Source organism: Megalops cyprinoides, chromosome 5 (assembly GCF_013368585.1).
Source record: "Megalops cyprinoides isolate fMegCyp1 chromosome 5, fMegCyp1.pri, whole genome shotgun sequence".
In the NCBI taxonomy this organism is placed as follows: Eukaryota; Metazoa; Chordata; class Actinopteri; order Elopiformes; family Megalopidae; genus Megalops; species Megalops cyprinoides.
Genome location: NC_050587.1, coordinates 24,997,080 through 25,014,680, shown reverse-complemented (window position 1 = coordinate 25,014,680; position 17,601 = coordinate 24,997,080). Strand labels below are relative to the sequence as shown.

At 44.1% G+C, this 17,601-nt stretch overlaps 2 protein-coding genes across 6 annotated transcripts in view; both read left to right on the top strand.

Annotated features, from left to right (window-relative positions):
• The first annotated feature begins 1,662 nt into the window (after window positions 1-1,662).
• On the top strand, window positions 1,663-13,088 carry odf2a (outer dense fiber of sperm tails 2a). Of its 3 annotated transcripts, none has more exons than XM_036529876.1 (19): window positions 1,663-1,776; window positions 2,817-2,936; window positions 3,298-3,426; window positions 3,904-4,077; window positions 4,322-4,509; window positions 4,929-5,058; window positions 5,770-5,901; window positions 5,999-6,073; window positions 6,343-6,414; window positions 6,738-6,854; window positions 7,120-7,305; window positions 7,722-7,831; window positions 8,751-8,886; window positions 9,359-9,469; window positions 9,873-10,136; window positions 10,859-10,959; window positions 11,514-11,676; window positions 12,171-12,296; window positions 12,580-13,088. In XM_036529876.1, exons 1-19 carry the CDS (start codon window positions 1,774-1,776, stop codon window positions 12,751-12,753), a joined length of 2,511 nt encoding a protein of 836 aa, XP_036385769.1. In that variant the 5' UTR covers window positions 1,663-1,773; the 3' UTR covers window positions 12,754-13,088. The 3 variants fall into 3 exon arrangements, with proteins under 3 accessions (XP_036385769.1, XP_036385771.1, XP_036385770.1); XM_036529878.1 differs by having other exon boundaries at window positions 2,800-2,936; XM_036529877.1 differs by having other exon boundaries at window positions 1,663-2,936.
• Window positions 13,089-16,037: 2,949 nt separating this feature from the next.
• Window positions 16,038-17,601, top strand: part of LOC118778272 (spectrin alpha chain, non-erythrocytic 1-like) — a 44,410-nt gene continuing 42,846 nt past the window's right edge. For all 3 annotated transcript variants that reach the window (XM_036529734.1, XM_036529732.1, XM_036529735.1), the window contains exon 1: window positions 16,038-16,112. The gene's annotated coding sequence lies outside the window, so the exon portion shown is untranslated. The remainder of the gene's footprint in view (window positions 16,113-17,601) is intronic.

Below are 17,601 nucleotides of genomic sequence, written 5' to 3'. Positions count from 1 at the left end.
TTAAACAACTAAACATCAATTATGGAGGTTGACTTGCATTTGGAGTGCAATAGTGCTTTTATTTTACTGAAGATTCATCTGGCCACCAACTGTTTTGACAGCTGCCTTCTGTAGAAGAAAATGAATCCCAGTCTTTGTTTTTTTTTTTTTTTTTTTATACCTTGACATATCAGTAGTACACACACATGAAGTCTGGTTGTCTTAACTGGTTGTTCAAACGTTAATGATCAAAACAAGGTATCTTGGGAACTTTATAAGGGTGAGGGGTGAAATGTCACGTTGATTAGTGTTATTGTTTTCTCTCAGACCTATCACAGTACAAAAGACTGTACTGCAATATCAAACCACTGTAATGCTATGGTGGAGGTGTGGTTCATTGTTACTTGATCTGAGCTGAGGAGGACCCCTTGTCTGGGTATGTAAGGCCTACCCTCTTTCTACCTCACAACTTTCTGGTTCTGAACAGTGCATTTACCATTTCAAATGGACATTGTGCTTCTCTTTCATCCTCCTCAGACACGTTAAAGAGAGGAAAGATCCCCGTGCCTGATAAACAGCAGTGAGACTGATGGTCACTTGATCTGGAGTTTTTCTTAACTCTGTTTTATTATTGTAGTGATTTCTGGAGCAGTGGTACAGAATTGGGGTGCATGTACAAGTCACTGTGCATAAGAATCAATGAGTTCTCTGAAGAACAATAGCCTGTGTGTGTAGGAACCATGTATAGGTGAAGATCTTAGTGAAGTACCTCTTATTGTTGCAACATGATGTAATACATTTACACTAAAATGCACAGAAAAGCTCAATAAAATGAAATGCAGAGAATCACTTCGTCTTGTCACATTCTTGCATTTTACAGGAAGCATTCAGTCCAGATAAATTCTAAGCCCTGTTCTTTTATAGATTTATTATGGAATTACATTATTTTTACTTGTGCAGCTGGTGCCCTATCCATGTGATTTGCAGTTGTTACTGGGGTACTTGGGGTGACCCTGAACTCTGAACATTCATACTGTAGCCTCATATATATTTTCTCAAACATATTTTGCATTATTTATATCCTCAAACTCCCTCTCGCACCTACCATTGCCCTTAGCAGAATACATTTTACATAATCAACCTACTATTGGTTGGGCTACTGCTGATTTGTAACTAGTAATTGAAGGTAAATGACTTTGCTCAAAGGTTCAAAAGCTGCAACATTCTAGGCACTGTAACCCCTCCAACTATAAGGTTCAGAGTTCAGCAAACTAGCCGACTGTCACACATGCACACCCTAAAAGCTATACAGAATTTCACGAGGTTTCTTGGAACAATTATTAAAAGGTCATACTGGAGTTGCTTTCATCACCTTCACTCTATGTAGTCAGGCCAAGCAAGAGCCTTATATCATGTTCATTTGTCCTTATCTGCACAAACACACGTGTAACCTAGAACGCATTCCCCTGTGGATGGACGCATCCAAGCCATCGAACCGTACCCTTGCCGACCTGCTACCCCGTTTAATGTTTGGCTTGGTTTCTGGGGTAACATGGCAGCCCCCGTTGCTATTGGCAACTTGAGGGAGAACAGGAAAAGTATCCTGGTTCTCCCGTTTAATCCAATCACAGACCGGTGACGTCAGCAAGAGTTTTGAATGAGCCAGTCGAATACGAAGGGGAATGTGTCCGGAAAAAAAGACTTGGCAAGTCTGTCTACTACTGGAGAATATGCAAAACAAGTCAATTCTCCAGTAAAGCATCTGCACTCAAATACTTGGCTTTTCCATTTCGTATGGTAAGGGTGATTGATAATTTCTGGCTCGTCCGCTGCTATTGGTTTTCGAAATCACCAAAAAGGTTACAGTGATCCTTGGTTGCAAGTTACACTGTGTGTGGTGTCCCCTTTGCTAGCTGACTAGCTAACCAGCTAGCAGTAATTGTCGATAATTTCTTAGCTGGCAGCATAGCCAGTATATTCAGCCAACGAATTATTAGTTTTCACTGTCCGTAATGACATACCTTTAGCTAGTGTAAGCTAACCTTTCGTTTAGAGATAAGAACCTGTATGGTTTGCCGTAGCTGCTTCGCATTTAATCCCATATAGTCATTTAAAGTGAACGTGTCACTTGTGTCAGACAAATAACTTGCTAGTTAGTGAACCGCACGATCATGTATAGTAGCTAACTAGCTGCGTTGGGTGGTTGCAGATAGCTGTGCTTTGATGTCTCACAAGTTGGGGACTAGCCAGTGGTTTCATTTCATGTAAATTCCTGTTTAGTAATATGACCTTACAAGAGTCGCTGGCCACAGTGATACACGGGCCACGTTCACTCGCAAAGCCGTGACAATGACAGCTAGGTGTAGTATTCCCTTTACACAGTTTTATCAGTCTCGTAAATGGAAAAGAAACCCCTTAGCCTAATTAAGAAAATTATGTATACACACGCACGTAGTTCTTTCTTAAGCTTAAAGGTGACAGAATACGCTAAACATGATGAGAAAAAGGTAACGAGTTTACAGAATGCAGGTCCTTACCCTTATTTTAGTTTCTGATTCGGACATCAGCCTGTCGTTGCCCGAGACATTGCCTGGGCATGGAGGGAACTAGCTACTTTTGTCAGTACGATCCATGCTCGGTCTTACTTTTGAAGATTTCCTGTTTGCAAAATGAAGACTGATTTGAAACCGTCCCTTTTAAACCAGTTTTTACAATGAAACAAAGCAACACACCCGAGATCTAAACACGTTCAGAGGTGTCCTCGGAGGCTGGTTGGGGTGGTCATAATGTTGTGATTTTTCTGTGTCTTACGTTGCTGAGTTTTCCTCCATCAGAAGAGAAGAGCGATGAAAACTCGGTCCTCCTCACCACCGGTGCATGTGCATGTGGCGGAGAGCACTCCCGTTCACGTGCACGTCAAGAAGAGCCAGAGGAGCAGTTCCGCCAAGACACCCCAGGTCAGATAGAAATCAAGGAAGCGCCTTTTCAGTTGTCCTGCATCTGTATCATAGTAATAATAACGACAGAAGCAATAATAACAATAATTATTAAGAATATTTGTATTATTATTATTCTGTTATTATAATATTATTATTAAATATTAATAATAATATTATTGTTATTTTATATTACATTTGCTTTCTTGACTAACAGCAGTTGTACACCTTACCCTTAAACACTGATGGATATTCAGTGATGGCTAATTTTTTAGCTTGTGTAATCCAAAGGTGACCCAAAGCTTTGATGGAAAAATGGGTATCATATGGGTATCATAAGTCATCATATCATCATGTATCATAAGTGGTACTTCCTTTGCAGAAGAAGGCCCAGGAGGCGAACATGAGGGGGGATGCGGGGAACCTGCGAGCCACAGCCCAGGTGAAGACCCGGGTGCCGTGGATACCACCCGGCAAGACCTCCACTCGGGAAGCAACGTACAAGTGGGAGGTATGACAAAACTTGTGCAAACTCCATTTTAAGCCATGTGTTCAAAGGCCTTAGTCATTTCTGTTCTGCATTACTGTACCAAGGATAACTAAAAATGAGAGAGCATGTAGTGTTCTGTGCATGATATATGGCCATTTACTCTCAGGCAGTTACAAAGGCACTTGCTAACCCTGCTTAACCAGCTGTGTGTCAAGTCTGGCAACACATCTGGTGATGACCGTCCTCTGAGCTGAAGTATTGTGTGCAGATAGCCTGAGCAGTCAAAACCATTAGGTGTTTCACCCCTTGAGTCACCATGCAGCTGCAAGGGACCAATGGGTAACATACAACACCCCTACCTGGAATCAGGAGCAGTCTGTGTATACTTATCGCAGAGAGGCACAAGGTTGTCTCCAGATGCATGCAAGGCTGACAGAAAGGGACAGGTCTTACATGTGGTTGGCGAGCGAGAATGTAAACGTATTTTCCACGTCCCAGGGACCCACACACCGTCTGGAGATCACACCACTGTCTGAGCCTGACCCCTCCCAGTCTCCGCTGCGGTTGGCCGATCTCTCCACCGATGAAGAGGAGGCGCTGCATGGACGAATCAACCAGTACGAGAGAAAGATCGACAGCCTGATGACAGAGGTCAGCTCACTGAAGAATGAGGTACGTCAATCACCTGCAGTAAATGCCCCATAATCTCCCGCTGTCATTTCTCCACAGTCAGAGTACTCCATGGTCAACCCCCCCCATTTGTCAGTCTCATGTAATCAAACCCCTGTGGCCAGCCCCTCCATGGCCAGGCCCCCGTGTTCATAAAAATAATACAAATCTTGCTTATCAACTCTGATTTAGTATTGCACAAACGTATTGTGCATGTGTGAGTGCTTACATGTGCGTATCTTTCTAGGTGGAGCTGAAGAAGAAGGAACAGTTGCTGGAGCGTCAGTCGGAGCAGCTCAACGCCTCCCAGCGCGTCATCGCTGAGCAGAAGGAGGAGCTGGCCGAGGTCACCAAGGAGCTGGAGGTGACAGAGCGCGAGAACTCCCGCCTCCGTCACTCCATGGAGAAGATGCAAGAGGAGACTGACTATAGCAGGTGTGAATCACCATCCCTTTGGTGGAACGGTGCAAATATTATTTGGGTTCCTCTGAACTGAGTGGGAAGGAAGAGCATGTTTCTTTGTTTCCATTGGCTGAGCTCTGGCACACCTGACTGTTCCCTGACTTGTGCATTTTCCCTCAAAATGCTGGGATGTGTCTTTTTACTTTTTTACTCCATACCTCCAGAGCACTGCTCAGGTTTGCATCTTTTCAAAAATGTTTGCAAAATAATTCACTGGAGAGACTGGCACTGAAGCTAATGGCCCAGCCCACCATACCCTGTTTTGGCTTTTGCAGCCAAAATTATTGAGGGAACACTAAACTTGCTAAAGTTAATTTTCTGGTCTGCCATCACTCACCCTGTCCCACCTGTCACATATACACTTCCCCATACTGCCCCCCTCTTGTCCACAGGCTGGAGAGGGAAGCGCTGCTTCAGGAGAAGGACGCCCTCTTGAGGAAGCTGCTGGAAGTGGAGATGGATGGGGCGGCTGCTTCCAGGCAGGTGGCAGCCCTGCGAGAGGCCGTGGGCAGGATGAGAACTGTGAGTGACCAAGACCACTGGGCTGGTACTAGGGATGGAGACTGGGGCAACATTGCAGAGCACCATTTCTGTAATGAAAGAGCTAATCAGTTATACAAATAATGAATAATAGAAATAGTAAATGTAAAACCATGGATTTTTACTGTTAAATGTTGAACTTGCGATCTATTTGGTCTTTCTGTTGAGTCAGACCTGCTACTTTTGAATCCTCAGCCTTTTTGGATACTTCATCTGAGCCTGGTGTATGACTGTATCAGAATAATTGTAAGGCCAGACATACGATAGATAAGAAATGATGGGAGGTGATACTTCATGAATCCCAAAATGGCTACACTATGCAGCTACCTTGTGTTATCAGTGACTAATTTTCTTTAAGTAAACATATAATTTTTCTGTAGAGTACAAAGTCTTTTGCTTTGTTCATACAAGTCGATTGCATCCACACTCCATTCGTCTGCTGATGAGAGAGTGAGGCTTAAACCCCATGTGCCATCAATCAATGAGTTATGTGAAGCAATCGACTTTCTCCATAGCAGAACACTAAGATTGGTTAAAATAAACAAATATAGAGGCCACCAATAGCACAGCTTCATCTGCTATGAACTTTTTTATTTAGACTGAAAATTGCTCATAAGTGCGAAAAGTAGATGGTTTGAATTGAGAAAAGGGATAAAGGGGCTCTTTTGTCCCTGCTCCCCCGTACCCCTACAGGAGAGGCAGGTGTCTGGTTCAGACGCCACCCAACTGGCTCGGCAGAAGGAGCTTCTGCTGCAAAAGCTGGAGACATTCGAAGAGACCAACCGCACTCTCCGACGCCTGCTGAGAGAGCACCACGGGCGTGAGGTACACCCACCAGGCCAGCAGGGGGCAGACACTCTACAATGCTGTGGGAAGCAGAGGACTCACCTCACCAGCTGTTTTCATTGTTGTTGATAAACAGATGGACACAACACGGCTGTCGGAGCAAAAGGAAGTACTCCTGAAGAAGCTGGGGGACACAGAGGCACAGAACACGGTACGGCCTCATGACCTTTGACCTTGTGTATCCATCGTTCGCTGTTTTGTAATTTTTTTGCTTGAGTTCTACAACGGGAGAAAAAAACCTAGGACAGAAAATAATGATTTATTAGTGTGAAACACACAGTGTTCAGGTACCAGCACCAACCAACCAAATACAAATAGCCATGGTATGTGTGTAAATCATACAGCTGTGTGCTTCGTGCTGTTGGGTGATCTCACCTTGCCATTTCTTTTCAGTAACACAGGGACACCCTTCTCTTTCAGCTGCTTCTGATGAAGCTGCAGGAAAAAGAGAAAGAGGTGGATGAGCTTGCACTGCTGTTGGAGACTGAGAGGGTACACACTGCTGAGACCACACCACACCACACTCACTCACAAAACTACTCAGATGGTACACACTGTACCTATATTGGCAGCACAGAGTGCCCGCTCTCTTCTCTCCAGGGCTGTCAGTAATTTACCTGCTGTCAGTCTTTGGTGAGGGGGTGACTTAGACTGTGGATTAATTTAATAAAAGTACAATTTTATTTAAAAGAGGGTAAACACTTGAAATAAATATGAGGACATATTTGAAAACAAAAAAATTACATGTTCAGTTACATGGTGCTTACATGTGCTGTCCTCCTTGTGCCTTGCTTCAAACTCCTCCCCCATCCCAGGAGAATGCGAAGACCACAGGTGAGCTGTCCAAGGTCCTGGAGTCGACCCGCGCTCACCTGCAGGGCCAGCTGCGCAGCAAAGAGGCAGAGAACAACCGCTTGTCTGTGCAGATCCGGGTACGTGCCCCATTTTCTGACTGTATCATCCCGTTCCCATCAGTTTTCATATAGGCTCTGATATTCGAGTACATGTACAGCATGTCAGCTGGAGTCCTATGCTCAAGCAGTACAACACCAGGGGTCCATCAGATAAGCAGGCACCAGTCCAGTGCTCTGATCACTACATCACACGGTCGCCCTATCTGCCATCTTCCCTGCCTCCCTGCCTCCCTCCTTCCCCTCTTCTCTCTCTCTCTCCATCCTCCCCCTCTCCCTCCCTCAGAACCTGGAGCGGGCGGCGAGCCAGCAGCAGGGGGAGATGGACCACCTGCTGGGGCAGCTCCGGCAGCTGAAGCAGCAGAGCGACGCGGATAAGGAGGCCCTGAAGCGGGCGACGCGGGTGCAGAAGGAGCGGGCGGAGCGCAGTGAGGACGCAGCAGGGCAGCTCACCGCTCAGCTGCTGGAGAAGGTGGGGCGGGGGGCGGGGGGTTGGGGGGAGACAGTGTCTCCACCCATCAGTCAGCAAGGCTGTGAACGAGTACCAGCAACTTATAGCAGAGTGGGCATTGATGGCCTCTTTAGCATGTTGCTCAGGGTGACGTACTGGACTTATATCTCAAATATGTCACATTTGTACAGATTAATGTTTTTACTGAGGTATTTGAGGTTAAAAGCCTTGCTGAGAGGTAATGGTTCTGGTTACCTGCTCTGCCTGAAGTGTATACAGTGCCTCTTATTCTGCTGCTACACAGCTCTGACTTTAATGAGAACAGAGGGCTTTCTGTCTCATATTACCTTAGGCTACACTACCACCCATATGTAAGGCAGTGAAAGCTGCTGATTGGTGGATGAGGAGAGGGCTGTTACCTCATATCTTGTGTACAGGAGGCCCAGTTGGCTGATGCCCTGTCTGCAGCAGAAACCCTCCATAGCCGCCATTCTCAGGAAATGAAGGAGAAAAGCCAACTGGAGGTTGAAGTGACCGTCTTGAACAGGTGAGATTCTGCTCCAAGCCTCTTGTAACCAGCCAGTTATCACCTCTGAGCTATGCAGTTGTTAATAAACTACACTTCCCAATATGCATTGGAGTACCAGTTCTGTTGTTGCACAACACAACATGCTAGCAAATAAAGTTCATGAATTTCAACGGTTAACTCTGCATCACCTAACATAACTTAACATTATTTAATATAATTCAGCTCTAAAATTTGAAGGCTGTAGCAGTTGTGCAGCTCTTCCTACAACACTTAACAGCCTAGGTGTTAGTTATTTGAAGCTAGGCTATGCCATTAACTAAATTGGTCAGGTCAGTCCTGCTAGGATAGGGTGGGTTAACATTGACCTAAACGGTAGCCCCTATAGCCTTGTCAAGTGTATATGTGGTTAGGCTGTCGTCAGTGAGATGCTCTAATCCTCCTAGTGGCTGTCCTGTAGTGCACTGTCAGTGAAATAGCCATTTGCCTCCAGGATCAGGGTTAAGTCCTGCTGTAATATATAGTTTATTTACTGAGCTTTTGAACGACTAAATTATTAAAAACCTGATTGCATTTCAGTACAGTATGTGCACTTTGGTTGGCTACTGTAGTGTTGTTGGCAGTAGTGTTGCACTCAATAAAATCAATGCAATGATTGATTTCAAGAAAATCAAAAACACTCAAAGCATTCTGCCTTCCTGGTTCAACAGTTAATGGAAGTGCATGTGAGATTTGTAGTATTTCTGTGTGTCTGTATGTGTGTGTCATATTGCATGTATAATATGATGTTATAATTTGCAAGGGGACAACAACTGCATTTAAAGCAATTTTGGTATTCTGTTATTTGATGTTGATGATGAAGATGATGATGATGTGATAGTGATGGCAATAATGAAGGAGGTGATGATGATGCATTTGACTGTCCTGCGTGTCTGCGCAGTCGAGTGTCCGACCTTACGGAGCAGCTGCACAGTGTGGAGGACAAGGCTCGGGGCGAGAGGGAAGGCCTTCTGGATCGGCTCCACGCCCTCACCTCCGACAGCACTGCCCTCAGACTGGAGAACCAGAGCCTCAAGGTTGGTTTGGGCCCTGTCCACTGCAAATTCAGTCTCCTTCCTGACGTGCCCCTCATCTACTCTTGAAGCTTCATGTCATTGGCTGGGTTTTGAGGTTCTAGAGTCCACTCTGGAGACAGCAGAGATAGCAGAGATAGCAGAGCTTAGGAATGAAATTAGCAATATTTAGGCTGAAAGACCTGCTCCTTACCAGTACACCACACAGCTGCCCTCATATCACAGGATTAGCCATTGTGAAGGTACTTTTAAGCAGTAATGTTGTTTTTAACAGAGGTGTTGGATTGTGCTTTGAAAATATGATAGACAATGTCATTGATTATTGTTAAGTAGGCTTACTATATTTTCACTGTGTGAGCTTGGAGATCTAGCTTTCATGCTGTCGGCCATATTGAATGTATGCTCTGCATCTGATGCAGTGGCCCTGTCCCCTGTCTCTTGTCCCCTGTCCCCTGTCCCCTGTCCCCTGCCCCAGGCCACGCTGTCAGCTGTGGAGGAGAAGCTGGGTTTGTCTCAGTCTGAGCTGCAACAGGTGAAGAGCTCAGTGATGCAGTATGAGAGTCTGGTGGACAGCTACAAGAGCCAGGTACATGCACACATGCACAAATATACACACACATATACAAACATACACACACTCACCCGTAGTCATGCACATACGCACTCAGGAGTACACACATACTTGTGTGTACACACACACTTGCACAGACACACATACACACAATCAAAAAAAACGTGCACACATGCACATCAAATGCATCAAACATCCATTAACACTAAACATACAAATACAAAGCATATGGACGTATGCACACAGATTCAGGAAGAACACACTTGTACACATACATGAACAGACAGTACTTTCCCCTATTCTTCATTCTAGCCACAGTCAGATTCCTAGCCCACAAAGCACGCAGTATTACCAGTGTGAGTATCACTCTCTCTCCCTCCCTCCCTCCTGCTCTCCCTCCCACTCTCCCTCTCTGCAGGCGCAGAAGTTGCGGGCGGAGGCGGATGTGTACAGCCTGAAGCTGCAGCGTGCGGAGCAGGAGGCGGCAGCGGTGAGGGAGGAGGTGGAGCGGGAGGTGGAGGCGGTGCGGACGCAGTTGCTGGCTCGGCTGGCGGAGCTGGAGCCGCTGCCCGAGGCACTGAGGCGATCCGAGCTGCAGCTGCAGGAGGCGCAGGAGCGCGAGCGCGCCCAGGAGAGGAGGAACGCCGAGCTGAGCAGCACACTCACCGAGCTGCGCCTCAAGGTGTGCGTGTGTGTGTGTGTGTGTGTGTGTGTGTGTGTGTGTGTGCGTGCGTGCATGCATGTGTGTGTGTGCATGTGTGTGTGTGCACGTGCATCTGTGTGTGTGTGTGCATGCGTGCGTCTGCGTGTGCGTATGTGCAAGTGTGTGTGTGTGTGTGTGTGTGTGTGCATGTGCGTGTGTGCGTGTGTGTGTGTGTGTGTGCGCGTGCATCTGTGTGTGTGTGTGTGTGTGTGTGTGTGTGTGTGTGCGCGTGCGTGTGCATCTGTGTGTGTGTGTGCGTGCGTGTGCATCTGTGTGTGTGTGTGTGTGTATGTGCAAGTGTGTGTGTGTGTGTGTGCGTGTGCGTGCGTGTGTGTGTGCCTTTATGTTCTTTTCTCTGTTGTTTGCTGCTACAGGTTAATTATCTTTTCTCTGGTGTTAAATACAATAGGTTATTTTTTCCCCTGTTGTTAGTTGCTTCCCATGTATAAAGTGTAGGGAAACACTAATAGTGGCAGTGCTGCAATGTGGGAGGAGATTGAACAGAGATGCAGGTTTGAATCCCAAGGCGTGGTGCTATTTGTTCCTTTAACAAGGGTTGTTATCCCGAGTTGCCTTGGTAAATATCCAGCTGTCAATTCAAGTACAATATAAGATATGTAACTGCCACTGGACAAAGGTAAGAATAAAAAAGAGCCTTAAAAAAAGGGAAAGGTTTGAGTGATGTCCTCATCCGCCTGCAGGTGGAGCAGCAGGCCAGCCAGGTGGAGGCAGTGCGGGAGAAGAATGTGGTGCTGCTGGAGGAGAACAAGCAGCTGCAGCACAGAGTGGAGAGCCTCGACCGGTCAGGCATACATTCTGTTCAGGACTAACTTTCTGTGACCCACAGTTGTTTGGTTAGAAACCTTGTTCTAGGCACCAAATCCAAATTGCCCCTGTGAATATCAAACTGCATAATGTTTGAAATGTTAGCCCTGGATGCCTACAATTCAAAATAATTAATAGAACAATGTATATTGCATGCTAATTGTGTCACCAGACTAAACACAACTGTTCAGTGATCTGTGCATCACCTTTCACGATCAGAAGGCGTGTTTTTAAGAAGATAAGAATATTCTCAGTTTTTCTCTTTCTGTTTCCTGATGGAGACGTTACTGAGTACCTAGTTTAAAATTAGAGAGACTGAGGCCTTCAATATTACTGGTCGTCATCATGACACTATGTGAGGTATTGGGTAGGCAAGCAGGGGGGTGCAAGAAGTAGAAGGTCTAAATGTTAATTGTCGGAACAACTATGTTTTGTTCAGATGTCGTTTTTGTTGTGTTTTTTTTTTATCCTGTAAATTGTCACATGGGACAAGGAGGCATTCTGTCGCTGATTCCTTTCCTCCAATGACAGGAAGCTAGCGGAGGCCAACTCCCAGAATAGAGACCTGGTGCAGGTGGTCGCCAAGCGAGAGGAGACGATACATGGCAACCAGCTGCGCCTGGAGGAGAAGTCGCGTGAGTGCTCTGCTCTCGCCCGCCAGCTGGAAGAGGCGCTGGAGGATGCGCGGCGCCAGGTCTGTACACCAGAGTGCGCTGTGGGCAGCGCTGCCCGCTTTCTGTCTGTTCAGCTCACCTTCATAAGGGGTGAAAGGGCACTGGGCACCTAAAAGTAATAGATTTTTTTGTTTCTGTTATAACATTTACAGTATCTTAAACATGTTAGGAAGGAATATCTTTAATGTATGCAAATATTCTGCCTGTTTGAGAATTTTTGGCTTTTATTTAAGGTAATTTAATTTCATTCATTTGTTTCAAACATAATATGGAATGTATTTCACAGTTTCCCACAAAATCTACAGATGAACAACAGCAATAATTTATATATTTTGTGAACTACTTTGTGTATTTTGGCATGTATTCATATACATTCACAAGACAGTATTTTGTCTTTTGTATCATCTCATACATTGACCAAAAAACTATTTTTAACTGACTGCATCCAGTGCTGCTTAAAAGAAGTTATTACTGAAAGTGTGAGTGACTGCTGTGGCCGATTCTGTTCCAACAGATATCTCAGACCAGAGAGCGAGCCGCCAATAAGGAGCGCACAACCCAATCCAAGGTTCTGGACCTGGAGACACAGTTAAGCCGAACCAAAACTGAACTGAGCCAGCTACGACGGGACAAAGACGATGTAAGGAGAGAAACACATACAAACACACACACATACACACACACACACACACAAACATACACTCACACACAAACACTGACATGGTCATAAACACACATACACACATAAGCACACATGCATTCTCACACCCATGCAGCTACTTCCAATGCACACACACACACACACACACACATACACACTGTCTGTCTAATGAATGTATGACTGTCTGCCTGATGAACATCTGTCTGTCTGATGATTGTCTGTCTGTCTGTCTGATGAGCCTACCTGTGTGTTCCAATCCCAGGCAGAGCGGCGGTACCAGAGCCGGCTGCAGGATGTAAGGGATCGGCTGGAGCAGTCGGACAGCACCAACCGCAGCTTGCAGAGCTACGTGCAGTTCCTCAAGACCTCCTACGCCAACGTGTTCGGGGACTCCGCCCTCACCAGCTCCACACTGCGAGCTCCCTCTCCTGTCTGAGCACATGTTGCCTGCATCCCAGTTTGCTTCCCCCATAACCCCACCAATGCACCCCAAACCCAGTATGCTTCTGCTACTACCCTGACCCAGTCCGAGTGATGTCTTACTGTGTAATGCGTAACTTAAAAATATCATAAAATGCCTGCTAATATTCTCCTAATCAACTCTAGTCCCTCCCATCATTTGTCTACAGAGTTCTACAGCTGTTAACTGGGTTCCTCTGCTAAAGCAGAGCCTATGCCAGGTTTTCTTAGTCAGTAGTAATTTCCAAATTCTGATTCTGCATCTCATTCAGGTGAAGTCCGTGACAGTTATTTATACAATAATCACATTTGCATCCCTTGAAAAAAATTACAGATTTTTGTCATCATTTGTTTTGAATTCATAATTTACTCATTTCAGTGTTCTTGAAAATATTTACAGGGTTTCTACAGGTTTTTTACATATTACAAGGTGTTGTAAGAGTGATAAGTACAGATTGCCAGGTCCATACAGGGATTTATGCTGTGTGAAATTCATGGGTGCTTTCTGTTTTGATGCTGTTAGCAGAAATGCAAGGAGAATATTTATATTGAAAATATAGTTGGTCTTACTTTTTACTGTTTGTATTGCAACCTTAACCTCTTGATGCATTTGTATCACAATTAAGACTTTCAGTACTGTAAGATCAGTGCAGTATATATAAAGCTACACCTCAAAGGAAATTCCTCTTGTTATTTTCTGCTAATGATTAAATACCTGAGCTTCCATTTTAATTACATAAGTATATTTTTATTGATGTATTTTATTCACATTATATAGCATTTATAACAAGTGCTCCGAAGTTCAATAAAATATCCATTCCAAACAAAAAGCGTCATCTGTCCTAAATTAAATGTATTTTAGTGATTTCTTAAACACCTTTGTGGTCAGTTAAGCACAAAATAAACAACATACCAAGCTGGCAATATCCCTGTCATTAAAAAATAGAAATGTTTCCTTTACCACACACATATGCAAAGGATGACAAAGTGCTGTGTTGTTCTGTATCCAAGGCATGTACTAGTAACTCTCAAATGTTTGATGATCAGTGTGAAGTAGGCTATCTTTAGCTGCTGTCTGACTGTCTTAATCTATATTGCATGTCATTTATTATAGAATTAACTGTCCTTCACAAACAGGAAGTTCATATGGTAGCCAGTGACTCACTCCTCTTTAAATCTCTCCCCTTAAAAGTTATTTACACCACAGTCACTTGCAAAACTCTTTGAAGTAAAGGGGCTTTGACTTTATTCTGCAGCCCTCTGGTTCTCCTTGCAATTTCTGTTTTTCCATTTTTTTTCCAAGTTGGAGACAGTTACCATGGCATTCCCTCCTCTCCTTCATCCCTCCTCCTCCTTCATTATCTCTTCTACATTCCCTCTTTCTCCTCCTCTTCATAAAACCGCCCCCCACCCCCCCACCTCTATCCCCCATCCTCTCCCTCTGCTCCTCTCTGTGGTTTCTTATTCTGTCTTGCTGAATATACTGTGTGGGTCATACATGTCATCCATGCCACAACCTGTCATAAGCTCTGAGAGGAATTTTAGGCATGGACAATTAAGGAATCAGATGCAATTGGCTGCTTGGTACAGTAAAGAATTCCTGAGAATGGGTGGGACAGTGCTTCAGTCAGTCAGCCAGCTGTCAGTTTGAGAGGGTGGGAACATATAACTGAGAACATCTGTATGGCACAGCTGGAGAAATGACCTCACTGTATGTCTTAAGGATCCCCAACACTTGATATCCACTGTGAGAAACTCTTAACAAGGATTCAGAAAAACTTCCAGAAATGTAATACACCAAGGGATGGGGAAGAGGGTGGGGGAGATCCCAGCTGGAGAAGACATATGTGACATCATCTCCCACCTCTCATGTGATTACACACCCATTCATACCAAGCATAATTCCATGACATGGAAATTATGACAGTGTTGTTAACTTGTTTTATATCACTACTAGCTGCATGTATATGGAAACATCTTAATCTTTTTACTTAATGCAGCTCTGGAAAACAGGTTGAAATTCTAACACAGACATGTGTACTGTCAGATCAATGTTGTTTGACTTTCAACATGTTCTTCTTTTCATCAGTTTTCAGTTTGTAAACAAGAAGAAAACTTTGGTTGCAGCAAATAAATGCATTTTCATTATTTCAGTGGATGCAACCAAACACCTATAAGGGTCTTAATCACATGGCATTTTATTACATAAGCACATTATTAGGATAATATCTTCCATGACTGGGCCCAACTACTGTCTTAACAGCCAGTGAGAAGAATGCTCAGATAAAATCACTGAGACATAATTTCTACGTAAAACATGATCATGCATCTATCTTCAAAATTGTAAGAATATCATACAATATTTTCTTGAGGAGAGATGGTGTACGTTTTAAAAATGGTTTATTCAAAACCTATCCAGGCCAATCCAATCAATTAATTTTTTATGCAATATATTTTCTCAATGTATAGTATACGAATTGATACTGATACACCTTACTTAAAGGTAATGAATGCTTAGTATAGAATTTGCTTAAGTGTCTTACTTTTTGGCGATTCTGGGCTCCTACTGGCCCCATAAATTCTTTGCCATGACGGTGCAGGGCAGGCATCGAGGTTTTCACGGGCTTGCGAAGCTTAATTCCGGAATCTGGAACGCAGTGAAAGTCTTTCCTCAGCGCATTCCGCGCTCCTGAGAACATCACTGCGATAGAACTCCTGCAGCATCAATCAAACGCACAGGGGCATCTGTTAACACAGAAATCAATTAGAGAGGAATGCTACGAGCAAGGCGTCAACATCCTCCTCTTTTTAATGATGGATTGATATTTTACTGATTCAAAATACTTTATCTTGGAGTACTTTCCTGTCAAGATGGGAATTTAAACGAACGAACAAAAATGAACTTAACTTCTAAATCACATGGTGAAGTAAATATCTCAAACAATTTACCCATTCTTTGGGTTGGAGGAGTTCATCTTTGTTGCAACAAATAAACAATGATAATATTAGTTCATAGTCTTGAGACAATGAAATATTATCATAAAAACTGTCCACGTTTTACAAATAAAGGATACTGTTTCATTCTTTATGGCTAAACACCGCCACTTGTTTCAGTAATGACATTTAGTTTTCTTGTAGCATGTGTTTCGGGCGCATCAGCCTCGGCAATTTCCGTCAATGTCCGGACCACCTTCGGGCGGTTGCTGCGGTGTATGATGTCACCGCCCCACGCAGTATATTACAGTTGGTCCGTGTCTTCAAGCGACTTTATTTGCGGAGAGTATTGACCGCTGTTGCTTCTGTTGCTATAGCAAGCTACGTAGAATCCTTGAAAAGGTAAGTCAAAATATTGTCACAAGGTTAGGTCTACAAAGGTTTGAGCGGTTAAAATCAACGTAAAAAAATAATATAAAGCAACCAGTTAAAGCGAAGAATGTTTGTCCAACTTCTGATAAATGTTGTCTGGTGGTTGGCAGATAAACTAATTTTAAAATGAATGTTAGCTGTAAAAGCGCGCAGGGTGACCGTGGCTCATTCTAACAAATGTACACATTGTGCTACGTGCGTGTTCTGCTGTAGCTTACCCGCACTGTGATGTCTTAACTAGAGAATTGGTCTCTCTCTCTTGATCTCAGTTTTAAAATAAGATCCGTTTATTAGGATATTTAAAATGCTGTTTTAGATTCCACCACCCAACCAGCAACGTTTGACCAAGTAAAAACAGGGTGCATAGTTACTGCTTCGTTACAGCACATCTGTGTAGCCGGTATGAATGGGATCAAAGCGGTTATAATGCATTTCATGCTTAATGCACAAATTAGTGTCAGTTGGCGAATTTACTGGTGTTGTGGTGTAATCATGGCACATAGATTAGCGTACTGAAGTTAAAATGCTTGTTCTTGCAGCGTTTATACAGTGCCACACTCGTTATACGGTGGAAGACGACTAACTAGTCAATGCAAATGTTTACAGAGCGGCATCTCGTGTCGTAGACATTATATTTGGGACAGTTATGCGTCAAGGTGTCGAGAGGATTATTTGCATTTTTGGTTTTCGTGGCTGACATTTTTCTCATCCATCGAAGGACCCGCCCAGCGTTAATACAATAGAAATGTCATTAAACAAGTCGGCCAGGCTATCTTAATGGACAGCAATTGTTTATGACTATACAGTGTTCATATTTGTATCCAAATTCTGCGATGTAAATGGTCAACGACGAACATGGAAGTACAATATGTCTCGCTTGATTTCATATACACACAGACACAGCTGTCAACGTGCTTGACATTGGCTGGTTGGCTCGCGACATTTGCTTGTTTTCACGTTTGACAGCGATCTGGCATCAAATGGCTGCCAGAGCTGTTGTACCCATTTATGCTGGCGACAGCTGGTTAAAGAGCTTACCGGGAAACATCTGTCTCCGTCGAGGTAACCCAATACAGTAGAACGCGTTATTATAGGAGCCCTCTCCTCTTATTCATGCTGATTTGATGTACACCTGTGAACATCAAATGCGCAGGTACAAATAAGGTAAACAAGCTCGCTCCTTGTCCTAAACATACTGCATTTTTTAGATTATTCGTTCGCTGGTGGTTAAACAAGGGGAAATGGTCAAATATGTCTATCACCTAATTGCATCATTGTCGTGATAGCAGTAGTATCAGCGGAACGGTGGCTAGGTGGGTCGAGTGTTTGTTTCCTGCTAGCCAGCCTAGTCTGAGTGGAAGCTGTTGTGGAGTCCCTGGACCCTGTGATGGAGATCACAGTAAGAGGCCTGTTTAAATATTGCACACAACTTTAAGGTGGACATGGTTCTCAGACCATC